The sequence below is a fragment of the Microcaecilia unicolor genome, chromosome 5 (genome assembly GCF_901765095.1).
Source record: "Microcaecilia unicolor chromosome 5, aMicUni1.1, whole genome shotgun sequence".
NCBI lineage: Eukaryota > Metazoa > Chordata > Amphibia > Gymnophiona > Siphonopidae > Microcaecilia > Microcaecilia unicolor.
In genome coordinates, this window is record NC_044035.1 from 126,639,940 (window position 1) to 126,667,708 (window position 27,769).

Below are 27,769 nucleotides of genomic sequence, written 5' to 3' on the forward strand. Positions count from 1 at the left end.
ACTGAGATCTTATCACCTGTTCTTTGGATTAATGCGGTTTCCATAGTCACTCAAAAGATACCTAATATATTGCTAAACTGTTTGTGAAGCTACAAGATAACCTCTACCTGTAAATTTCTCTAAGTAGCAGTCATTCTTCACTCACCTTTCTTTTTCCTGTTTCTGCATGTGGACAAGATGCACAATTAATTTTTTTTTAATAATTAAGGAAAGAGAGAGGAACAAGGAACTAAGGAATTAGGAGGCACAGCAAGCAAACTCTCCCGGGCTAAAATCTTTGGGATTATTTCTCGTGTTCAGGTTCTTTGCTTGAGCTCCTTTTCCATTCCGTTTCCTGGAAAGGCTGCAGCACGATGTTGCAACAAATTTTACGTGATATGTACATTGATCCCGAGCTTTTGGCAGAGCTGAATGAAGAACAGAAGCATATTCTTTTCTACAAGATGAGGGAAGAGCAGGTGAGACGTTGGAGCGAATGGGATAAAATGATGGAAATGGAAGAGGCTAAACTGGAAGGGAAAGCAAAGTGCCAGCAAAGTAAGCACTGATAGTGTTTTATGTATGGGGGAAGGGGAAGAGAGATACCAATTAATTTAATAGTCCACATATCACTAATTTACTGCTCTTACATGTAAATAATAGCTTCCCCCTGTCTGATGCTTTCTTTCTGCTGATTGCACTGTATATGGCCTAAGTAATATTTGGTTGGGGATTCAGAATATGCTTTGCAATCAGTTTTCTGTGGGTTTAACTAATTGCCTATTACATCCCTTATTAGTGGCATGAAATGTAATCATTGCCCATTGTAAAGGCTTCAATTTTAAAGAGAATACAATACAGAATAAACAAAAAAGGGAGGTAACTATTAATTCAGCAGTCTACCCATTGTGTGAAGTCTCTCAGATGTGCCAATCATTTTCTGATGAGCTCAACAAAAAAGTATAGTGTTTCAAGAACAATGAATTGGTGACAGGAAAATAACCATTGCAGTTTCCAATAGTTTCAAATGCCTGCTGAAGGAGTATGATATATATATATATATATATATATATATATATATATATATATATATATATATATACAGTGCACTCAAGTGCACGTCAGATAAGCGCATGCTCTAACTGCATGCCGTACTTCGGTCCTGTTTTTGGCGCCATCAATTTCTATGGGGACAAACTTCGGTTTAGCGCACCACTGATAAGTGCAAGATTTGCTTATATGCATGGTTTAAGACCGCTCCTCTGCAGGAAAGACTCCGCATAAGTGCACACACGGATTGGCACGTGAGAAAGGGGCAGTAAATTCGAAATCTCGTTGGTTAACTGCCACAGGCAGAATAAGCGAAAGAATGTTGTTAGAGTGTACACTGGAGGAGTCGTCGTCATTGCGCAACTGTAAGACTTTAACACTGGTTGAATGAATAGAAGTTTTTAAAAAATTAGAAAACAAAGTCAAGTATCTATTGCTAAAGAATATGTTGTCAATCCCTGTCAAATTTCACCTATCTTGAAGCAGAAAGATCAGCTTCTGGAAGACTGGCAAAACAATACAAATCCACACCGGAAATGAAAACGGGCGGGAAAAGCTGAGGATGTAGAAGATGCTCTTCTTTGGTGGTTTTCTCAAGTCAGGAGCAGACAGTTTCCTGTCAGTGGTCCACTGTTTGTGGAGAAAGCTAATCAGCTAGTTGAAAGTCTTGGACTAACTGAATTCAAAGCCACTGTTGGATGGTTGGAAAGATGGAAGGAGAGGAACAACATAAAATTCAAGAAACAGCATGGTGAAAAACATGACGCTGATGACTTTGGTGCTGAAAATTGGGTTGTTTCAATTCTTCCTACCATCTTGAACGAGTTTGCACCTCATGACATTTTCAATGCTGACAAAAACGGTCTCTACTGGCGAGCGATTCCTGATGGAACACTTGCATTCAAACAAGCCGAAACTACAGGAAGTAAAACGTCAAAGGACCAACTGACGATCCTCCTTTGCTGAAATATGGATGGGAGTGAGAAGTTGAAACCACTCGTCATTGGAAAGAGCAAACAGCCCCATTGCTTCAAGAATTTTAAGCGACTTCCTGTGTTATACGAGGCTAACACAAATTCATGGATGACTGGGGAAATTTGGAAGCAGTGGCTAAAGAAGTTAAACACTAGAATGCGGGCACAAAAGCGTCAGATTTTGTTGCTTTGTGATAATTGTGCTGCACACAGTGTTGATGTCAGGCTGTCTAACGTCAAGGTGGTCTTCCTGCCACCAAACACTACCTCTCTGATCCAGTGGTGAAGCCAAGGGTGAGCCTGGGTGCCTATATGTGTATTTTTTTTTTTTTTAATTTCAGTGCTTCCCATGTATAAATGCAGTTTTTTTTAACCTCTGCGGGGGGGGGGGGGGGGGGGGGGGTCCTGGGAAGTGTGCCATGGACCAAAGGTGTGGGCACTCCGGAGCAGCAGACTTATGTTTAGAGCCAAGGAAGGCTCGCTTTTTGTCGGGGGCAGCTTTAAGAAAGGCCCCTGCTCTGCCTAAGCCTCAGGAACTAGTTATGGGGACCCCCCTCTTGAGGTTAAATAAAATCCTGGGGTTACATATGGGAAGTTTTCAAATAAATAATAAAGCCATTAAAAAAACACACACACACACATAGGCAGTTATAAGCCTCACAAGTTTGCTATTGTTTTCAAAAGTGTCTGCAAATGTTTGGGGTCACTCAATATGGCAGCTGCACGGGGGAAATGGCTTCAATTTGGAGACCTACAGGGATGTTGTAGAGAAGTCCCACCTCCAGTCTGGTAGCCCCCTGTGCTACCTTGGAGGAGGGAGGTCTCCTAGAAGGAGAGCATCACCCTGGTGAAGTACGAAGTACTCCTGGAGCCAGGACCTGCACACCAGGGGATGTACTATCCTCTAGCACTGAGGATATGTCTCCAAGTGGTGCTCGGGAGGGAAAGGTTAGGACAGCTGTTGTAGTTGGTGATTCGATCATTAGGCATATAGATAGCTGGGTGGCTGGTGGACATGAGGATCGCCTGGTGTCTTGCCTGCCTGGTGCGAAGGTGGCGGACATCACGCGTCACCTAGATAGGATTTTAGATAGTGCTGGGGAGGAGCCGACTGTCTTGGTACATGTGGGTACCAATGACATAGGAAAATGTGGGATTGAGGTTCTAGAAGCCAAATTTAGGCTCTTAGGTAGAAAGCTCAAATCCAGATCCTCTAGGGTAGCATTTTCTGAAATGCTACCCGTTCCACGCACAGGGCCCAAGAGAGGCAGAGCTCCAGAGTTTCAATGCGTGGATAAGATAATGGCGCATGGAGGAGGGTTTTAGATTTGTTAGGAACTGGGCAGCATTCTGGGGAAGGGGGAACCTATTCCAAAAGGAATAATGGGGCAGTTCTACAAACTGAAGAGTAGCAAATCTCCTGGACCGGATGGTATTCATCCCAGAGTACTAATAGAACTGAAAAATGAGTTTGCGTAGCTATTGTTAGTAATATGTAATTTGTCCTTAAAATCAAGCGTGGTACTGGAAGATTGGAGGGTGGCCAATATAACGTCGATTTTTAAAAAAGGTTCCAGAGGAGATCCTGGAAATTATAGAACGGTGAGTCTGACGTCGGTGCCGGGCAAAATGGTAGAGACTATTATTAAAAACAAAATTACAGAGCATATTCAAAAGCATGGATTAATGGGACAGTCAACATGGATTTAGTGAAGGGAAATCTTGCCTCAACAATCTACTACATTTCTTTGAAGGGGTGAAAAAACGTGGATAAAGGTGAGCCCGTTGATATTGTGTATCTGGATTTTCAGAAGGCGTTTGACAAAGTACCTCATGAAAGACTCCAGAGGAAATTGGAGAGTCATGGGATAGGAGGTAGTGTTCTATTGTGGATTAAAAAATGGTTAAAATATAGAAAACAGAGAGTAGGGTTAAATGGTCAGTATTCTCAATGGAGAAGGGTAGTTAGTGGGGTTCCCCAGAGATCTGTGCTGGGACCGCTGTGTTTAACATATTTATAAATGACCTAGAGATGGGAGTAATTAGTGAGGTAATTAAATTTGCTGATGACACAAAGTTATTCAAAGTCGTTAAATCGCGAGAGGATTGTGAAAAATTACATTACGAGACTGGGAGATTGGGCGTCTAAATGGCAGATGACATTTAATGTGAGCAAGTGCAAAATGATGCATGTGGGAAAGAGGAAGGTTCTACGTTAGGAGTCACGGACCAAGAAAGGGATCTAGGTGTCGTTGATGATACGTTGAAACCTTCTGCTCAGTGTGCTGCTGCGGCTAAGAAAGCAAATAGAATGTTAGGTATTATTAGGTGTCGTGTCCCCTACCTCAACGCAAGCGGCATCCTCGGGCTGCGCAGGGTCCCATTGACACACACACTTGACTGGCACAGCCCTCAGCCATGTGTGTGTAGTTCTTCTCTGGCTGCAGGCTCCTTGATTGCTTTGCTTCCACCCACCTGGGTCTGCTCTTCCTCTGCCTGGCTTCCCTTGTTTCTCTCCTATTGGTCTTCTGGTTCCTCCTTCCCTTGCTCTTGTCCTATGGCTGTGCCCTTTCTCCCTGCTGATGTCAGACGCTAGCACTTTATCAGCTGAGCTCTCCCTAGACTCCTTGCTTCGGCTTCTACATTGGTAGGTGTTACTTGCTCAGTAGTGTGCTTCTCCTCTACTTTGTTCCTCGTTGCTGCCTGCCTACTGACTCTGCCTGTACCTGGATTACTCTCTTGACCTGTTGCCTGCCTACTGACTCTGCCTGTACCTGGATCACTCTCTTGCCTGCTGCCTGTCTGGCCGTCATGTTCATCACCCCGCTTCCTGCTCCATCTCGTAAGCCCTGCAGGCCACCCACATCTAGGGCTCAACCTCTGGGGAACAGTGGTCAGCACAGGTGAAATCTGGGGTTGTCTGACTGCCAAGCAGAACCTGGTCCGAGTACCAGGCTCGGCAGCGCTCTACTTGGTACAAGAACTCACAGGCCTGACATTAGGAAAGGAATGGAAAACAAAAATGAGGATGTTATAATGCCTTTGTATCGCTCCATGGTGTGACCGCACCTCGAATATTGCGTTCAATTCTGGTCACTGCATCTCAAAAAAGATATCGTAGAATTAGAAAAGGTGCAGAGAAGGGCGACGAAAATGATAAAGGGGATGGGACGACTTCCCTATGAGGAAAGGCTAAAGTGGCTAGGGCTGTTCAGCTTGGGGGAAAGGCGGCTGAGGGGAGATATGATAGAGGTCTATAAAATAATGAGTGGAGTTGAACGAGTAGATGTGAAGCGTCTGTTTACGCTTTCCAAAAATACTAGGACTAGGGGGCATGCGATGAAACTACAATGTATTAAATTTAAAATGAATCTTAGAAAAGTTTTCTTCACTCAACATGTAATTACTCTGGAATTTGTTGCCAGAGAATGTGGTAAAGGCGGTTAGCTTAGCAGAGTTTAAAAAAAGTTTGGGCAGCTTCCTAAAGGAAAAGTCCATAGACCATTATTAAATGGACTTGGGAAAATCCATTTTTTCTGGGATAAGCAGTATAAAATGTTTTGTACTTTTTTGGGATCTTGCCAGTATTTGTGACCTGGATTGGCCTCTGTTGGAAACAAGATGCTGGGCTTGATGGACTTTTGGTCTGTCCCAGTATGGCAATACTTATGTACTTATGCCGACTCCTGTCATAAAACCTCCTTAGCTTATGCATGCAAGGTGCAAGTAACTGCACATGCCCAATTATAGAACTGCTGTGATGATGATATTGGACAATAAGCTGAAGTTTAAGGAACAAAAAACAACTCTCTGCTTCCTCAGCTCATACTGTCCCAGGCAGTATGTAAGAAACATGAAGGGAAGTGGAGAGGCAGTCCTTCCCCTCCTGTTTTCCCCCTCCCTCCCTTTCTGTGTGAAGTTAGAATGGACAAAGGGAAGCAAGGAAGAGCTATTTTCCTCCCCTCATTAATACAATCCCTTCTTGTCAGTCCTGCAGGGAACTGGAGGAGGAAGAGTGAGGCTGGAATAAACAAGAATTCAGTTTTCTCTGCTTTGTTCGATTTATTATTTGTATGGGTTAAATTCTATTAATGGTGCTGAAATTTAGGTGCCAGGATGATGCTTACTGAGTATGAACTGTGTAACAGCAGTTCTACGTGGAACTAATGTTATAGATTACTAGCTAAGTTTGCAGTCTTGTCCCTTGGTTTACAGACCACAACACTAACCATTAGGGTGCCCCTCTGTTCTGCCTGGATATCTGTGTGGCCATTTTCTAAGAATGCCGCCATATAGACTTCCATGTCCCTTGTCTTCCCCCATCCATAATTTGGACATGCCAGTTTGTGAAGTGGCTACTCATGCTGGATATCTCCAGCACATGGACGCCCATCTCGTGTATTTTTGAACAGGAAATCTCAACGTATTTCCTGTTTGAAAATAAATGTGAGATACACATCTATTTGGGACATTCTGATGTGGATGTCCCTATTCTGACTTAGACGTCCTTTTGAAAATGTCCCTTTTATCACACAGACTCTCAGAAATCTGAACAATAGGGTGCACTATTAATGACACTGTTTCTGAAATAAAAAAAAGACAAAATAGCCCCGAATAAATCAAAAAGTCCCAAAGTGGCCCACGGGTGAGGGAGCGGCAGAATAAATATTTTCCCAGAACTCAGACAAGTTGCGCAGAAGATGACTATTAAGTAATGCAGAAAAGAAGCCATAAAATCCCAGTGAAAACGTTTAGCCTACCAACCCCAACAAAATAATATAAATAAGGGAGTAATGAAGCAAAAAATGTAGACACAGGGTTTTTTTTTTTAAAGTAAATGAAGAAAGGGCTACACTCTGACACAGAACAAAAAAGCATGAAAAATGGATTAGAGATATTCTTTCAGCAACAAGAATATTTTATTTAGTTCATGCCTTCTCACCAACTGTCCAAGGCAAGATAGAAAACTAAAAAGCAGTCATATAAGAGTATGTATCAGTGGAAAAAACACATTTGATAATCACATATTGAAATAGTTGTATTTTTCATTTGATATGATGATGTGGGGGAGATTATATCAGATGTGAGAGGGCTCTGAGGATGATCATATCGAATGGTCTTAAGGTAGTCAAAAAAGTTGATAAATCAGCAGAAAAATCTGGGAGGAATAACTAGCAGCAAAAGGGAGGTGATAGTGCCATTGTCTGAATAACTGATGAGACCTTGTTTAGAATAGTGAGGGTAATTTTATCACAGGTCACCTAGGTCAGCGGGCCAAGTTAGTATGTATTTTGGTCCTATTTTATAAAGATATGTTTGAGTTAATTCTATAAAGAATGCAGTAACAATTCTGTGCCAATTAAGCATGTAAATAATTAGAATAATGGCAGTAACATGAAAATATGTACATATATGTAAGTAGATGCCAAAATTCCACCTAAGTGCATATCTAAAATAATGTATATTTTGCAGGTAGATGTACAAAAGGCAGAGTCTGGACTAGACTCACATTTATGCAAGTAATTTATAGAATACTGTTATGAGGATATCACTGAAACTTAAATACACAATTAGCCAGCACTATGGCATATAATGTTTTGTATTTTCTAGTATTCTACAAAGGAATGTAGGCTTCTACCAGTTGCCCACTTATATCGTTATAGAATTACTCCCGTGGAGGGGAATAATCGAACGGCGCCGGTGAAATACATGGCCGGCGATGTATTTTGGCGGTGCCGCAAACAGCTGGCCAGACCCGTATTTTTGAAAAAGATGGCCGGCTTAGTTTTTTAGCAATAATGGAAAGTTATGTCGGCCATCTCAAACCCCGGCCAAATTCAAGACATTTGGCAGTGGGAGGAGCCAGCATTTTTAGTGCACTGGCCCCCCTGACATGCCAGGACACCAACCGGGCTCCCTAGGGGTCACTGCGGTGGACTTCAGAAAAGCTCCCACGTGCATAGCTCCCTTACTTTGGGAGCTGAGCCCCCCAACCCCCCCAAAACCCACTACCCACAAATGTACTGCACCCACTAAAACTGCTCCAGGGACCTGCATACAGCCTCTAGCACTTATTGCTGCTATATAACTTTGGCACACCAGTTGACACCTGAAGACTAATCTCTCTGAAAAAGTCCTTTCTTGAAATAACCATGTTTACTCACAGTTAACTGCAGATCAGAGGTTGTGCCCCACTGGCAAAGACTCCCCTGGTACTAAGATGAGCAGTAGGTCAGAGCTGGCACAATGGTGTACAATGCCCTCTTTCAGCACCATTCAAGGTAAGAACTACGTTCTCTAACGTAAGTAACACAGGAAAGGGAACTAAAACTGGCTTACAAAAATGGCCACTATCGCATGGACTACAACAGGAAACAAAACAGGGCACACTCTGACCCAGTAAGCAGGGGGAAAGCACCAGGGGAGTAGAGCCTACCAACTACCAATACCTTACACCCACCACAATGCATTGCTGATGTGACTCTGCAGTGCAAATAACAGAAAAGGTGTCATACTCACCCCAGAGCCACATCACGAGCAGGAAAAGGCTGTTGGAGGACAGAACACATTCTGCTGTCATGGAGGTGGGTACGACATTTGAGGCTGGCATACAGGCTGGCAAAAAAGTGTTTAAAGTGGGGTTTTTTGGTGGGAGGGGGTTAGTGACCACTGGGGGAGTATGGGGAGGTCATCTCCGCTTCCTTCCGGTGGTCATGTGGTCAGTTCAGGCACCTTTTTGAAGCTTGGACCTGAAAAAAAGGGACCAAGTAAAAGCGGCCAAATGCTCTTCATCGCTGCCTTTTTTTTTTCCATTATGGGCTAAAGCCGGCCATTTCGTAACCCCGCCCATGCCTGCCCATGTCCCGCCTTCGCGTCGCTGACAACACACCCCCTTGAACTTTCGCTGGCTCTGCGACGGGAAAGCGGCGATCGTGTTAAAATAGCGGCTTTTGATTATACCGATTTGGCCACTGTTGCGAGATCGCCGGCCATCTCCCGATTTGTGTCGGAAGATGGCCGGCGATCACTTTCGAAAATGAGCTGGATAGGCTCCTATGTATTGTTTAAATAAAATATCAGCATTAAAGTTGCATCATTCGTGGCTAAAATAAACCCACGTACATTTATAACTACATGTATTTTATAAATAAAACAAGTAAATCATCATTTTGCCTGGACACTGATCAAACTATGCCCCTGAACATGCCTGCACATTAGTCTCATAAAAATACATGTCTACTTGTCAATGTATGGCTGGCATCCCAATAATTGTATTGGGTGCCTTAACATGGTTGAGCTGCCCGGGCTCCTCATTAGTAATTTGTCAGGATTACAACTGTGGGGGGAGGGTTATGCACATCGGGTTGGGACAGGCCAATTAAAGAGGGGGAGGATGTGCTGGTAAAATCAGTGTCTTTAGTCCGAGCTGTAGTTGGTCAAGGGGGGATTTTAGAACCAATTGGTAGTCTGTATGCCTCTGAAGCAGCCCTTGGCAAAACATGGCCATGGAGCAACCTGGAGCAAGTGTAGTGGATAAATAAATGAACTTTTCTTTTTACTGGCTTACTGTTGTTTAAAATTTGATATACTGTAGTTTTCTGGCAGGCAAGTCAAAGCAGTTTATAATGTTAAAAATAATTTTGTAAAAGGAAATTGGAACTACAAATTAAAACAGGATCAAAACACAGCAAAATTAACATTCATTCAAATGTTGACCAGGTTTATCACTGCAACCTCATAACCCTTAGCCCCAATACCCGAACATCATCTGAAAAAGATAATTTTTTTGAGCACTTCAGAACCTAGTATAGCATACCTATTTTATAAAATTTGTGCCTCGATCTACAAATTTCATAAAAAATAGGTACAAAATTAGATGGAGCTATTTTCTGGTGTACTCATATACCTACCCAACCAATATATTTTTTTTTTAATTTTTTTGTTACATTTGTACCCTGCACTTTCCCACTCATGGCAGGCTCAATGTGGCTTACATGGGGCAATGGAGGGTTAAGTGACTTGCCCAGAGTCACAAGGAGCTGCCTGTGCCTGAAGTGGGAATCAAACTCAGTTCCTCAGGACCAAAGTCCACCACCTCAATGCAGCTTACATGGGGGAAGGGAGGGTTAAGTGACTTGCCCAGAGTCACAAGGAGCTGCCTGTGCCTGAAGTGGGAATTGAATTCAGTTCCTCAGGACTAAAGTCCACCACCCTAACCACTAGGCCACTCCTCTAGGTTCTGAAGTCTGGGAAATATGTTTTGTGATTACCCAGTTGTGTGCCTCACTCAGTTATATTTGTTGATAGAAACCTCATGTGAAAAATTATTTTCAGTTACCCAGACCTCACAAATCTCTTTTAAGTTTGTTAGCCACATTGGACTCAAAATTGTGCGGGAAATGTGGGGGTATAAATGTCATAAATAAATAATAAATAAACAGGTCAATTCTGAACTGGAACAAAATCATACTTAAATATCATAATAATAACAACAACAACAACAAAACCTTTGGGCAATAATGTAACATAGTAACATAGTAGATGACGGCAGAAAAAGACCTGCATGGTCCATCCAGTCTGCCCAACATGATAAACTCATATGTGCTACTTTTTGTGTATACCTTACCTTGATTTGTACCTGTCCTTTTCAGGGCACAGACCGTATAAGTCTGCCCAGCACTATCCCCACCTCCCAACCACCAGCCCCGCCTTCCACCACCGGTTCTGCCACAGACCGTATAAGTCTGCCCAGCACTATCCCTGCCTCCCAACCACCAGTCCCGCCTCCTGCCAACGGCTCTGCCACCCAATCTCGGCTAAGCTGCTTAGGATCCATTCCTTCTGAACAGGATTCCTTTATGTCTATCCCATGCATTGACAGTTTGTGAGATTTATTACAGTCAAACTTCATAGCTGTTTTGTGATGGTTCATCCATGTTTAGCTGCTGAGCCTATGGATTCTTCACTTTTCTCCTCTGAGCCCCTCTGTCACATTGCTACTTGTAACTGAAAAAAGAATTAGATGTGGAGGGCTTTAATTCATCTCCACTAGAGTAACTCTCTGATATGGAATCAAGAGATTTTAAGCATGTCTTCTTCTATCAGTGTTCATTCAAGGATAAATAAAACTATGTTTATAATTGCAAACATCACAAGCAAATTTATTCATTTTGGATCTACATAATTCAATCTGTAAGATGTTGATAGATTTTTGTAAATCTTCATACTGTGAATTAAACAGATGAACTGCAACCTCTGCTTAATATTAGCTACAGTAGCTTGTCATCTAATTTTTTTACAACTGATTATTACATTTCTTACAGGTCTCAGTTATTAGCAGCATAAAGTCCAGTGAGCATTTGTTCAGGATTGAATTCTACTCATCTCCAAAAACCTCAGAATAATCATACTGGCATTATCTTTTAATGGAGGCAGTGCTGAAGGTTTGTGGGTGGAGAGAGTATGGGTTGGCAGTTCTATTCCTATAGGTGGCCTCATGCCCGGGGGGGGGGGGGGGTGATCTGAGTGTGAGTGTGATGTGTGTGTAGTCGATGGCGCCTATGACTGAGGGGAACAAGCTATGCCATAAATCTGAGCCATGTTGTTCTGCAGGAACTGGGGGTAAAGGGGAAGATGATGTAGTCTGAGGTGTAAGGAAGGCATCAAGTAACTGGGTGAGGCAATTGGAAATGGTGGGCTGGGTCACAGCTAGGACAGACTGGAAGCTACCAGTGGCCAGAAAAGAGAGAGAGGTGGTGACATTTAGGTTGACAGGAATGGGATTGTTCATAGTAACATAGTAAATGACGGCAGAGAAAGATCTGCACGGTCCATTCAGTGTGCCCAACAAGATAAACTCATATGTGCTACTTTTTGTGTATACCTGACCTTGATTTGTATCTGCCATTTTCAGGGCACAGACCGTAGAAGTCTGCCTAGCACTACCCCCACCTCCCAACCACTAGCCCCGCCTACCACCACCGGCTCTGCCACCCAATCTCCGCTAAGCTTCTTAGGATCCATTCCTTCTGAATAGGATTCCTTTATGTTTATCCCACACATTTTTGAATTCCGTTACCGTTTTCATCTCCACCACCTCCCACGGGAGAGCATTCCAAGTATCTACCACTCTCTCTGTGAAAAAATACTTCCTGACATTTTTCTTGAGTCTGCCCCCCTTCAATCTCATTTCATGTCCTCTAGTTCTACCACCTTCCCATCTATGGAAAAAGGTTCATTTGCAGATTAATACTTTTCAAATATTTGAACGTCTGTATCATATCACCCCTGTTTCTCCTTTCCTCCAGGGTATACATGTTTAGGTCAGCAAGTCTCTCCTCATACGTCTTGTAACGCAAATCCCATACCATTCTTGTAGCTTTTCTTTGCACCGCTTCAATTCTTTTTACATCCTTAGCAAGATATGGCCTCAAAAACTGAACACAATATTCCAGGTGGGGCCTCACCAACGACTTATACAGGAGCATTAAAACCTCTTTTCTTCTGCTGGTCACACCTCTCTCTAAACATTGTCTGTAGGAGGGGTTGGAGCTGGTCACACAGGTGTTGGATGGTAGCCTTGCCAAACCGATACCTGGTGAGGCATTGGCCATCGGTGAGGTCAAAGAAACAGGTGTGGAGCATGAATACTTGGGGATGGGGGCATCTCTTGTGGGGCCTCTCCTCCAAAACCTCTTCCACCTCCAGAAAACCATGAGCCAACAGTACATACAGTGCAGCTATTTCCCACCACCAATAACAGAGCGTTATCTGTGGAAAAATACCCCACCATCTAGGACCCTGAAACAGCTACGCGAAATGCTGGCCATCGGTCCACGGGCTAGGAAAGTTTAAAGAAACAGCTCCGACGTTCACTCTATACCCTACCTGTGTTCTACTGAGATAAGTGTCATTATTTTTATACTACCAGTAACTAGTTGGGCTATAAACATTATAGGATAGCGAATATTTTCCATAACAAGAATTTTTCATAAAAGGGATAAATGTTATTGTGGGGAAGATTTTTGCTAATGATGAAGTGCCAATCGCTATGATCAACTCAGCTCTTTAAATCTGCAAAATTTTAAGCTCTTTGAGGATTTTCCTTCCTTATCATAAACATTTTCATACAGTCATTGTTTTCCTACTGTGGATTAGCCTATGTTGGTTTATTCTTTTGAAGCTTGTAAAATAAGCACCATAGTATTACAGTAACTTAAATGATGGCAGAGAAAGAGCAGTGTGGCTCACTGTGTGAACACAGGAAGGCTGTAAGGGTTGTACCTGCTGTTCAATGCAGGTTACTTTCCCTATGATTTCTTAGACACATGAAAGTAATTGCATAGTTAAAGTGCTCTCTGCCAGGTCTGCATACATAGTGGATCCTCTATTATATCCTATTCCTTGTTGAATTCCAGCTTCTATCACATCTTTTGGGAGAGCTTTCCAGGCATCCACTACCTGAAAACATATTTCCTGATGTTGCTTTGGACTGTACTGCCCCATTTCTTCATTCCATGTCCTCTAGTTCTAGAGCTTCTGCTTATTTGTAAAATGCTCATTTGTTCAATAATTCCTTTTAAGTATTTCAAGGTCCTTCCTCTCCTCTAGAATTATATATTCTTAGGACCTGCATTCTCTTCTCATATGTCTTCTGATGGAGACCTCTTCCCATTTTGGTCACTTTCCTCTGTACCGTCTCCAGTTTCTTTGGGGCTAATTTTATACAAATGTGCCTATATTTACGCACCCCTATGGCACCTATGTGGTGCTTATTATATAAAAGAAAGTAGGTAGTCTGTTATTGAGATAGATATGGAGAAGCCCGGGTGGTTGCGTTAATGTAATAACCCAGGTCCCAGTACACAGGAGCAGGAGAGTGACAGACTGAGGGAAGCGCAGATGTAGTAGTAGTAGTAGATGCAGGAAGTTAAGGGGATGGGGGGTGGGGGGTGGGGGCGGCAGCAGTGGCCATGCCTCGGGTCCGGCTCTGTCTCTCGGCAGCCCTGCAATGTATACCCCTGGACAGTTTTACAAGCACCTATTTCTGTGCTTATACAATTATTCACATTGAGCACAAACTTAGGATGGTGTATAGGATGTGAATCAAGTATGGTTAAATGTGATTCAAAAATGGGTTTGGGGGAACCCTATGCATCAGCATCATGTTGGAATGATCCTTATACCCCTTGAAGTTGATCCTTTCCTCCTTTTGGTTGTGTGTGTGTGTGTCCATTTAAGATTTTGTGTCTAGGCATGCATGAAGTGTAAATCCTTCCATGTCTATGTCTATAGGAAGAAATCTTAGTGAATCACGTAGCACTTAATGACATGAAGCAATCCAGTCAATTTTTCAATAAAGCCAGTTTGAAAATGCAGAAAAGTAAGTTTGATAACCTCACATTGACTGCTGCCTGTTGTATAATCAGCTGAACATTTTCATGAAATGTCACTCTGAGCCAGTGGTATTGCAAATAAAAAGTTTAGGAATAAAAAAAAATCTATAAATGTTATGTTTCATACAGAAGGAAAGTCAATTTGTCAAATGGACAAGTGCGACTCATTCCAAAAATGCCTGTTCCTTTTGACTGATTTGAAACTAGCAGAAAATTAAACTTTTTAGATCTAGATACCAAAGCTTATTGTAACAACACATAATCTGCATTATGCTCACTCTTTGAAGAAGACATTAGCTGAAAAATATAAATGAAAAATATTTATATGACAATTTCTCATAGTGTTGACATCTGAATCGTCTTATATAAATTCTATATTATATCTATTCAGTGTTCTACTGCTGGAGACTATTTTCAGGGTAATTAATTCTCTGATTTATAAAGAATGTATAAGAGGAAATGGTAAATGGAATATAAACCATGGAGTTTGTGTCAGAATATACATTTTATCAGACAAGCTCCTCAAGTTTTGTCACGCATCAGATTTTTATCATAGGTTTTTATTTAGGGAGTAATTTTATAACTGCCTAAAAGGTGAAAAGTCTATGTGCACATTTAACTACGCAGATTTTGCTGGCATTTCAAATTGGAAGTGTGCATCCTTTTCACTTTCAACATTACTTCAGATAAAGAACCTCTCACACATTTATACCTTGTAATCTCTGATATATTTGAAAATTCAAAAACATGCATATAAATGAAAAACCCCCTCAACGCCATCCTGGGAGTGATTTTTCACTATGCAGGGAAATTTACATATGTACAGCCTTTGTCCACATAATTTACATATCTAGGAGGTAATTCTATAACTGTGAACCTTTACATAAGTACCCAGAACAGCCATTCCTACCCACGCTTAGTGCACACCTAGTCCCATCGGGTTTTCAGGATATCCACAATGAACATTAATGAGTTAGATTTGCATGCAATTGAGGTAGTGCATGCAAATGTATCTCATGCAGTGGTGTACCAAGGTGGGGGCGGTCCGCCCCGGGTGCACGCTGCTGGGGGGGGGGGGTGCTGCGGCACGTGCCTGCTCTGAGTTTGCTGACTTTGTGCGTTCGCTGCAGCTCCCTCTGCCCCGGGTGTCCGCCCCCTAGGAACGCCACTGATCTCATGCATATTCATTGAGTGCTATCCTAAAAACCTGATAAGACTATGTTCCGAGAACTGGGTTGGGAATGGCTGGCCCAAAGGGTACCTGGTAGGAGCCCATTCTATAAAGGAACACAGAGCTAGTGCAAATGCTCATACCTAACTGCCAGGGATACACATGTAAATTATAGCATTCTATAAATTTATTTATTTGTTGCATTTGTATCCCACATTTTCCCACCTTTTTGCAGGCTCAATGTGGCTTACATAAAGCCGTAATGGCGATCGCCATTTACAGAATGAGAAATACAAGTACAAAAAGTACTAAAAGTACAAAAAGTATTAAAATAGATTAAGGTAAGTAGATAAACAGTTCATTACAGGCGTAAGAGATAAGGGGGTAATGAATAACGTTCATTGGTGACAAAATAATTGAAGTAAACAGGTATAAAGAGTTCAATGTTATCTTGTTCTGGTAGAGTATTGGTGTCAGGTCATAATGAAGAATCACTATGATAAGTCTTTTCGAATAGGTTGGTCTTTAGTAACTTCCGGAAGGCTGTCAAGTCGTGCATTGTTTTTATGGCATTTGGTAGTGCATTCCTTAGTTGCGTGCTGATGTAGGAGAATTACACGTATAAATTACACGTATAAACGTGAATCCCGCCCATGCTCTAGTCAAACACCAGAGCAGCAGGGATGTTCTGCTCCAGTTTCTCCCTCCCAGACAGCCTACAAAGAAGAGAAAGGGAGAGGGTGAGCCCAGAGCAGAACAGAGAACAGTCGATCTGCTCCTTAATCCAGTCCCTCTTCCCATGTTGCTCCTACTTCATGCTTGCCTGTCCTCTCCCCTAGTTCCATGGCTCCACTTCCCTTCTGTCTACACATTAAGCCTTAAATAAGTTGGTCAGTCAAATCTAGATGCTGCAGTAGCATGCCTAAATCTGGCTGATCAATGCTAGCGAATCTTTCTCCTTCCACCCCTGGAATTCAAAATTAGCTGTGCTGGTAGCAACTTTTTCAGTTCCCCCTGCTGCTTGAATCTAATAGAACTTATGATGGCTCCTGCTCCAAAAAGGTTCTAATTCTTATTCTCATTGTGTTATGCATTCATTTCAAAAGGAAAGAAAAAAAACTGTATGAGCAGGTCAGCATTCCTGCCCTTGGCTATGTCACAAACCATGAAAAGATAAATGGGTGTCGACAAGGAGTCCAACTGTGGATTTGGAGAGTGTTTGTAAGGAGGAAAGGTTCTTCTGTCTGTCTTTATTTCACTTTTAGAAAAGGTATACAAAATTACTTTTCCCGTACTTTGTAAACAAGCTTTTGAGAAAAATAATGAGTCATTAATTTTAATTGTATGAAAGCACAATTTATTTAAATGAGAAAACACTGCAATTTAGTGTTCTAGAGATCAGTTTTGTAATCTATAAACTGTCTTCTGTTATCCCTTAACAGTCCTTTTGGGTCTATTTCTGTTCCACGTTCTATTTTCATTTCTTTAACATCCCCTTTGTTGTGAATTTTCCCCCTCTACAAAATGCACCCCCTGTTATGTGTATATCCTAATAGCTGTTTAACAGTTTATTATGAAAACTCAGTCTTCTAAGTGTTAGAGCAGGGACACATTTGTTTTCTGCAGTGTGCTGTGATACATTGAATGCACGACAATATAGCAGTATAGATGAATGAACCAATTCAGACAATGGCTCAGGTTTTGCTTGTCTAGTCTGGGTTTTTCTTATGGTTTCTAAATTATACCTTGAACTGAAATATACATTCCATAGACTAGGTTTAAGTTGTCATATTTTTCAGCTGGGACACTTCAATATATAAGATTAAGCTTCAGTTCTGTTGAACCACCTTCTCTGAATAGACCACCCTGTATTCAGATTGGATTGGCACCTTTTTGTTCTGCATACACTCAGAACAAAGCAAAAAAAAAAAAAACCCTCCACGTTGTCGTTCTTTATTGTTATTAGCATTTTAATTTAATCTCACTTATATTGTCAAATATGCCAGCTTGAACAGCATAAGGATGTACACTGAAGTACAATAATGTAATAACTTTTCATAGGTAGAGTAGTAATTTTTTGTAAATCATAATCAGTGTGTCATTTGGAGGGGCTGGTTGTAGGGACACCCTAACGTTTGTTATATTCGTGCAAAGATTTTTTTTCTCCTGGTATAGGGCCACTAAAACAGAGATCATGTTATGAGAATCAGGTGCTCAACATTCAGAGTTTCTATCTATCTATTTATTTACTTATTTATAGTAGTTATATCCCACATTAAGCATGAATTAAGTTGAAACCTGGGCGCATTTAAAATCTTTTTTTTTTCCTTTGCCTAGATCAAAAGAGAAAGATGGTTTGTGGGAACTTGCGCTTTTTGTTTTGTGGAATGCAGTGGTATAAAAATGCACTTAATATTATTACTACTATTTAAAAGAAAGATATTAAATAATGAGGGCAGAGCTACCTTCATGCAGAAGACCAGAGTCAGTCTAAATGTGCCAACACTTTCCAGTTCTGTGATATATATTTATTTATTCTTCAGGTCAGTTTTCAACAGCATTTTCTCAGTTATTACCCAAATGTGAACACAATTATAATGCTAATTAATAAGTTTTGGATGTTACTGAATTATATTATTCTGTCTCACTGTATTTCCAGTTTTGGCATAGTATAAGTCATCACAAGGACAAAATATGAGAAAACCATTGGACTGCATTAGGTGCTTATAGCCCATTTAGTTATGTTTAAATAAAAGAGAGATCTGCATTATTTTTATTACTTTGACTTATGAAAATACTTGTTCCTGAAACATGCGCAAAACAGAATAATGTGAAAATGTGATTCCATGTGCCCCAATGAAAGGAGAGATTAATTTTACTTTCAATTTTTATAACTCTAGGCTTCCCAAGGCAGATTACAATAACAGTTAAGATGACTCCATCAGTAAACAGGATATCCTCACTGAAATTTGGCCATGCAGTACTGTATCGTATAGAACAGTTAGAAAAATGAGCACAAAATACAGCTTTTATTAGTGCTATTTCCACCAGCTACAATACATTTTGAAGCTGTTTTAGTGATATTCATGATATTTATATCTACATATGAGATGCTTTCAAATAAATTAAAAAGCTGTCAAATAAGTTAAAAAAATCTTTTGTCCTCTACCTTTTAAGGCACTGACTATCCAACTGGAACAGCTTTTGACATTTTACAGATGGACCACTCATAGGCAGTCTATTAAATCTAATAATATTTTACTATTGCTTTCAATAGCATTTGCTATTGTTTTGGGTGTACTTGTGACTCCGCCTACTGCTAGCAAGCTACGCCTACTGGCTTCAACCCATGGGCTAGATAGCCTCATACTGTCTCCTGTTCTCAATCTAACCTCCTTGGTTCTATAGAAGACATGTTTGAAGGTACATGGGGGGCAGTGGAGGGAGAAATGTTGGTTTGTTCTGCAGGTGGTGGGGAAGGCAATAACTTTTACAATACTCTATGGAGAATAACCCATAGATAAGACAACCCTGGTGTTTTTTGAAGGCATTTGGAGGCAACATTTCCAGGCTTATACATAAGTATATAGAGTAAGTGCCAGTATTCAGCACTTAATTGCCTAACTTAACTGGACAAATCAATGTGCATAAAATTCATCTTTATCTGGTTTCACATAGGCATTTAAGTGCTGAATATTGCATTTAACTGGATAAGGGATAGCTGGCCATACAAATCTGGATATTCAGTGCCAGTGTCCGGCCCCCAAAACACTGACCACTGCTGGCTAAATATTAACCCCAATGAAAACAAACTCAGGGCCCCTTTTACTAAATGGCAGTAAACCCAATGTGGGCTTACCGCTCACTAAACAGGAAGTAATGCCGGGCTACCACAGCAGCCTGGTGGTACTTCCCACCCCTAGCATGTCATCATATCCGGTGCTACAAAATTAATATTTAGTTTTGTAGTGACGGAGTGTACCCGGCAGTAATCGGGCAGTGTGCTCACTGTCCGGTTACCACCGGGTTAGTGTGGGAGCTCCTACTACCACCTCAAAGGTTGGTGGTAAGGGCCCCCCCCCCCAAAAAAAATGGCCACGTAGCAAGTCCTTCACTTGTCATACTGCAATTACCTGCAGGAAAGAGAGACTTACCTTTTACCCACTGCGGTAAAAGGGGGCCTTGGCATACGTGAAAACACATGCCGATGGCAGCGCAGGCCCCCATTTGCCCCAACTTGGTAAAAGGAGCCCTTAGTAAGGGTGATATTTCCAAGAATAACTGGCTAGAGAAAATGGGCCATTTGATGTTTATCTACCATTAATTACTATGTTTATTTGGGGGCTTGTGTACTAATGTGCATTAACAGTAATAAAAGCATTTCATTTCTTAACACTTGTGCTGATTAACCTCTGTTAGTCCATGCCAATGCTAATGCAGACCTACACATGGCAAATAAAGAAATGATCTGCATAGTATACAAATGCATTCTGAACAATGTTTGACTAGATCGAGTTAAGTAATGCAATTTGGTTAATATGTTGGGACCACAAAATCACATCTCTTGAGGTGTGGCTAAGTTTTTGTGTTAGCCTTGACAGATGGCATGGTTGAAAAGGAAAAGTACACTGGTACTTTCTCTTCAAAACTAGGTGCAAAGTTAGTGGGTAACAAGCACCTGCAGATTTTGTCCCCAAAGCAAACAGTCTATCAATTGGTCTCAGTGGGGACAATTCTGTAATTTTTCACCAAGATGGATGCCACAGTGGGGAGTGATTAGTGCCAATTCAATAACAGCACTTAGGTGCACCTAAGCCATTATAAATTATTAGCCAAAGCTATGATGGCGTGCTTAGTTATGACAGTTCAATGGTGCACTAACCCCTAGATTCTGGGGCGTGCTTCGAGATGTGCATTCAACTTACTTGGCTAACATGCTTTTAGCCATCAATAATTGGATACTAACAACCGATTATTGACATTAATTGGCACAAATTAAGATTTGCACATGCATCTGACCGTGATCTATACTATAATGCTGGGCACCTTAATCCTATTGTGCGCAACTAGAGAATGACACAGGGACAAAGTTTGTCCCTGCCCTGTCCCCACAGACTCTGTCCCTGTCCCTGAAAATTCTGTCCCCTGCCCCATCCTCACTCACCTGCACAAGCCTTGAACATTTACGATTTTATATTTAAATCTTTTTATTAAAGTAACAATATTCTGAACAACTGGTGTTTATAAATCACAAATAGAAAACAGGAATAACAACGAACAACTATAATGACCCACCCGCCACCCTCTACTCTTACAACCACAACAATAGCTGACTTCTACTATTACAAGAAACCCTAATTCGCCCTGTTAAAATGTCCAGGAGGACAAAATACAACTTGCTCTGTATGCCCTAGCAGGGGAGAAATATGCATTATGAAGTACAGTTATGATTTTTAAATCTGTGAATGAATAATAAGTCATCAACAATCGCAGGATTATGTCTAGCTCTCCTGCCTTCCACAGTCCTTCCCACAATAGAAAATGCCCTTTCAGAAGATATGCTGGTAGCAGGAATGCACAAGAGCCCCTATGCAAGTTTCGGCCAGGACTTTTGCTTATTTTTCCAAAAAATCAAAACATCATCATCTGCATTAGAGAATGGCACAGGGATGGGGACAAACTTTGTCTTCCTCCCCGTGGGCTCTGTCCCCATCCCCATCTCTGCAGTTAACTGCATGTCCCCATCCCCATGTGATTCTCTATGTGCAACCCAAAATGGGGCGTGGCCATGGGAAGGGTATAGGTAGGTCAGGGGTGTTCCAAAAAGTTGTGCACAGTGTTATAGAATAATGGGTCTCCGCACTCAGCTTGAGTGCTGAGATTTATACCAGGTTTGATCAGGCATAAGTTTGGCACCCAGAGTAGGGTGCAGGAAAAAGGGCTTAGCGCTGTTCTATAAATGGCATGTACCCTTTATAAAACTGTACCTAGCACTTATCTTTTCCAGCACCCACATTTGAGTGCTATTGATAGAACTGCCCCCTATGCGACTTTGGTGCATACCATAAAGAATAATGCCTACCACTTATGTGTGTAAATGCTAGCATTCTATAAACTGCTCATGTTTATCTCCATAAGTTTTTCAGACAATTGAAGTTGCGGGCTACACTAAGGGGGCAATGAAAGATCCACTGTGAATGAAGAAGTTTTGATTTCACCTCATTTAAAATCTTTCTGGTATCCTCCTGGTCCTAGGGACACTTTGATAGTGGCATTTGAAAAATTGGTGATTAATAGAATTATGCAGATAGAGCAATTATGCAGAGCAAGCAATATGATAATTTATCTGTTCAGCAAGAACAAGCTTTGCATTCATTAATATCAGATCATTCAATTAAAACATTAAGAGCTGTTAAAGGGGGTGGAGTGGTCCTCTTAAATAAGGAATTTTATCTGAGGGAAGCTTATCAGCAATTAGAAGATGAGGTGGTTTATCAACTACTTAATGAAGATACTAGCTTGAATTTTCAACAGCAAGTTCAACAAATGTTAGCAGCTGCTAATTTGGAAGGCACTATTTCCTATAAGGAATAAGTACTTGTTTTGTCAATTTCCATATATTCCTTATATATATTTCTTACTGAAGATTCACAAATCAAGTGTTAATCCTCCAGGACGCCCCATCATGTCATGTTGTGGTTCGTTGTTTGAGCCCTTATCCCCATTTTTGGATTTTTACTTACAGCCTTATGCTACATGTATTGACTCTTATGTTAGAGATTCCATACATTTAATTCAAATGTTGTCTGTGAAGAGATGCTCTTAGTAATGCTAGATACTACAGCACTATATACAAGTATACCACAGACAAGAGCATTGAGAGTAAATAAACATTATTTAATGCAAGAAACTTTGCCCTTGAATAAGATTAATTTGTTATCTCATATAGCTGAATTCGTAATCATAAAAAATTCTGCTTGCAAACCAAGGGGCCCTTTTACTAAGCCGCGTACGCGTTTCCTACATGTGTCAATTTGGAGTTACCACCTGGCTACTACGTGGCCTGGGCAGTAATTTCATTTTTTACACGCATCCACTACGCGCACCATTTCTGGCGATATAAAAACATTTTCTATTTTTGTAGGGCTGTTGCTTACCCGGCGATAATCAGGCAGCGCCGTGTACTGCCTGGTTACCACCGCACACTGCCTGGTTACTGCCAGGTTAGTGCGGAAGCCCTTATTGTCACCTCAATGGATGGCAGTAAATGTTCCACCCCTGAAATGGCCACTTGGCAAGTGGTTCACGTACCGCAAGGAAAAAAAGACAGCCTTTTACCCGCTGCAGTAACAGGGGGCCTGAGTGCATGACAAAAACACATGCTGATGCTAGCGCAGGCCCCTTTTTACGGCAGCTTAGTAAAGGGACCCCTCAGTAAGCACAGGCCTAAGTCTAGTAGGTCTGATTCAGTTGTGCATAGTTAACAGTAGCTCCATGTAATAAGGGACAGACTAATTCAGTCCTGCATGCATGGACTTATAGGGGAATTCAATAAATGACACTCAGAATTAGGCGCTGGAAAAAAATCAGTGTTAAGCGAGATTTTATAAAGGTCACATGGCCATTATAAAGCTGTCTGGTCCAGGCATTCAAGAAGCACTGAATATTGGCTAGATAGTCTTAAAGCGATAATCCACTCTTATTTACCCTGTTTTGAACAGCAAATATGAAATGCAGTTTTTAACTATAACTTTTTAAAACAAAGTAAACTTAATTGATAAAAATGGCAAGTTTAAAAGTGATCATTGATGCAGCATCAAATACACTGCAATAAAGGGAAATGGGACTTGCTATATTGCCTTTCTGTGGTATTTTGCAACTACATTCAAAGTGGTTTACATATGTACAGGTACTTATTTTGTACCTGGGGCAATGGAGGGTTAAGTGACTTACCCACAGTCACAAGGAACTGCAGTGGGAATTGAACCCAGTTCCCCAGAATCAAAGTCCACTGCACTAACCACTAGGCTACTCCTCCACTGTGATTTTTTAATGGGTTAATTGCCTCACTACATAACTGGCAGATTCCGTACACTAAGGCATTTTAATACTGTAATAGTTGACATATAAAATTAAGCAACTGTTAGCATGTAGTAGTCCATGATCAGATATGCTGCAGTTAATCAATTGCAGTATACAGTTTTTATGGATTTTACTCCAGGGGTCAACTCTGGCTATGTTATTATTTAACATTTACGTGGTCATTTTGGGCAATACTGGTTCAGAACATAACCTTGGCTCTTATATCTTTGCCAATGATTGTCACCTATGTGAACAGAGGCTCCAACAAAATAGTTACTGGAATTCAATAGCTGCCTGGATGCAGTATCAAGCTGATTGTTTCAGCATAGACTAAATCTAAATCTCTCAAAATCAGAGGCACTCTGGATTAAGTAGGCTCAAACAACCATTAAAGATAATTGCATCAGTTGTAGGGACAAATATCTCATTAACTGATATTGTTATGACATTAGGTTTTAGACTAGATGTTAAATAGACTCATCTTAGCATCCTAGCATCCTTTTACTATTTACATTATATCTGCTCTCATACCCTTTCTGACTGAAGATGACAAGATTGTTATTATCATAGCCCTTATCTTGTTTAATTACTCAAATTAGTCTTGCACTCCACTAAAGGGGCTCCAGCTGCCCCAGAATACAGCAGGAAGAGTGATCACTTATACCAAGTGATATGAGCATATAACCCTTGTATGCACATATGTATTTATTTATTTGTTCTCGTATTCCACAATTATATAAAAACACGTTTTGGTTCAATGTGGCTTACATTTGACAGTCAGTAGAAATTATAGTGTTTCATTACAGTTGCAAATTTGTCTAGATTTGGAAGAAAGGTGAGAGATCCATTCTGCGGTCCACCCAGGCAGAAAGGCAGAGAGGGAAAGCTTTGGAGCAGCCGGAGGCAGCTTGTGAGGATGGCTGCTGTGCCAGGGCCCCTTTGAGAAGGGAAATACATTTTTAAAGAAGATCGGGAAGGTGAGGAGAAGGAAGGAGGAGACGAACTGTGATGTAGAGAAGAGGAAGAGATGCCTGGACGACTGTGGGGCCCCTTGGAGCTGTGAGGCCAAGGACAGCTGCCCTGTTTTCCCCTTCCCCATAATGCCACCCTGTTGATTGGTTAAATTGGTTGTTCAGGGTTACCCACTAATTTTCAACAGCACTCAACTGGTTATCACTGCTAAAAATTAGTGGTTAGTGCCTAAGTGAAAACCAGGTATTTTGGGGGCATTCTGGGGGCTGAGTTAGAACTTGGCTAGTTAAGTACCAATATTCAGCACTTAACCGGCCGGGTTAACTGCATAAATAGGACTGCATAAAAATCAGTCCTATCTTTATGCAGTAACCCACAGCCGCTTAAGGGCTCCTTTTACTAAGCTGTGGCAAAAGGGGGCCTGCGCTGTCATCAACTTGTGTTTTTGATGTGCGCCGAGGCCCCCTTTTTCCACAGCTGGGTAAAAGGTAGGTCTTTCTTTTCTGCAGGATATGGCCGTGCAGCAAGTAAAGCACTTGCAGTGCGGCCATTTCAGGGGGAACCCTTACCGCCACCCACTGAGGTGGCAGTAAGTGCTCCTGCGCTAACCCGGCAGTAACCGGGCAGCATGCAGCACTGCTCGATTATTGCCGGGTACACACCAGCGCTACAAAAATATTTTTGTAGCGCTGGCATTTACCCAGTAATAATATATTTATTATTTATTATTTTTAATTTTGTAGTGCCGGATATGATGGCGTTGGGCTTACCGACACTTTTTAAAAGGAGGCCCTAACTGCTGAATATCGACTTAACCGGATATGCGTTAGCCAGCTCTGCAAAAACTGGATATTCGATGCCAAAGCATGGATCTACAGTGGCTTTAAATATCTGGGAAAAACACCAGTGGCAGTTGTCAGGATTGCAGGAGGTCAAAATTATTGCTGGACGTACTTATATTAATATGAAATCAGTTTGACAATATTAAACCACCTTCTGACCTCTGATAAACTCTCCCCCCTCTCTGAGCACTATTTGGTCCATTCACCATTTGGTTCATTTCATCCTCAATGGTTCCTGCAGGAGAGGGGGGAGAGTTTATCAGAGGTCAGAAGGTGGTTTAATATTGTCAAACTGATTTCATATTAATATAAGTATGCCCAGCAATAATTTTGACCTCCTGCAATCCTGACAGCAGTCAGCAAAACACTCACCAATGCCAGCTTAGTATTTACCTCATCATATCTGAAAATCAGTGGTAGGTTTTAATGTTTTCTTTCTCAGCTCTTTTTGGTGTACAGGTTGTTTGAGGACAGCCATTGCAAACTACAGGACCTTGCTAAGACAAAATCAATAGTGTTGAATTGTGCTTGTGAGGGAAAATAAATAATACTTTGGTGGGTAGAAATGAGAAGATGATCAAGATGAATAACTGTGCATAGTAGATGAAGCCTTGCAAAAGTAGAATTCAGGCCCAGAATACACCAGAGATCATGAGTTCATGATTTTCAAGAGCGCTAATCCATAAATTTTCAAATATCAGATAAGGATTTCCATGATTAAATGAAATCCTTGAAGCCCTATTCATTAAGGAGGAGGAGTGGCCTAGTGGTTAGGGTGGTGGACTTTGGTCCTGGGGAACTGAGCTCAATTCCCACTTCAGGCACAGGCAGCTCCTTGTGACTCTGGGCCAGTCACTTAACCCTCCATTGCCCCATGTAAGCCACATTGAGCCTGCCATGAGTGGGAAAGCATGGGGTACAAATGTAACAAAACAAATTAATGGTTCTTGTTGTACATGTTAAAGGAGCCCTTTTATTAAAACATAGAGAGGTGTGGTAACCATGTTAGTCCACTCTTTTAAGTTATGTCCAATAAAAAAGGTATCATCTTAATTTCTTTTCCATGTTTTATTTTGTTTGATTTCTATTAAAACACAGTAAATTTGCAGTTACTGTGTCTTAACATGGGGCTTTAGTGTGGCACCTATTGAAAGCATTTCAAGTATTTTCTATTGCAGGTCACGTATTAACATTCACTTTAATACTGGGTACCTGCTCCTAGTTAACGTGGAAGCACCGAGCATCTCATTCATTCATTCATTAGAATTGATATACTGCTTGCACTGCAATTGCATATCTAAGTGGTGTACAGTAAAATAACATAAAACAAATTCAAAGAGAGGCACTCCATTATGTCAGATAGAAAAATGACAGCAGCCATTCAAGAACATAGAAACCAGTCATAACATTCATCCAAGCCACTGGCCATTTGTCAACCAAAGATTATGAGGAAAATGCCAAAGTAAAACAATGAGTATTTAAGTAGGTTTTGAATTTGGTAAACAGCATTTCTCCTTGTAAATGTGAAGGAAAGTCATTCCACAATTTGGTTGCCAAGAAGAAAAAAGGCAATTGATGGGTGGTTTCATACAGTGCTAACTTTGGACCAAGGAGAACAAGTCTGTTGGCATCCAAAGAGTGTAATGATCGGGTAGGAGCATTAAGGATGATCAGTGAAGATATATATGCTGGTTCACCAGAATAGTACATTTTATGAGTAAGGATTAGAATTTTATACCAAATGCACTACGGGAATGGTAGCCAATGGAAACGGGTCAACAATAGAGTGACATGATTGTATTTCTTTGCTCTACGTGATAGTGCTCTAGAAGGCAGTAAGTGCTCCTGTGTTAACTCTGTGTTAGTCAGTTAGCACAAGGTAAGTGCAGCGCATTAACTGGCAAACATCTTCCACACCCAGTCACCCACTCTCTGCCCCTGATACAAAAGCACTTAACATGCAGCTTACTACATGGTAACTGCTAAATTACCACAAAGCTCCTTAACACAGCTCTGCGCAACCAATTACCGCATGGTAAACCATGCATTAAGGTGGGATGTTATCAATGTGGACTACTACTAAATTGCCCCTAAGTCCTTAATGTGGTTTAGAAAAAGGGCCTCAAAGTTTAGAAATTATTATTAAATGCAATCCTTAACTTCTTGTAATAACATCAAAGTATAATTTACGGGAACAGCAGATGAACTACAGTTTTTGTTATTTAAAAGAGTTTTTATAATTTTGAAAAATGTACTGGTATTAATTTGGTCTTCAAATGACTAACACTACAACTTATTTTAAAT

General features: G+C 41.1%; 1 protein-coding gene across 1 annotated transcript in view; it reads left to right on the forward strand.

Moving 5' to 3' along the window:
- Positions 1–353: 353 nt before the first annotated feature.
- SH2D4B (SH2 domain containing 4B) overlaps positions 354–27,769 on the forward strand; it is a 190,852-nt gene continuing 163,436 nt past the window's right edge. Inside the window, 1 exon segment of the mRNA XM_030204876.1 lies at positions 354–471. Coding sequence (XP_030060736.1) covers positions 354–471 — 118 coding nt within the window.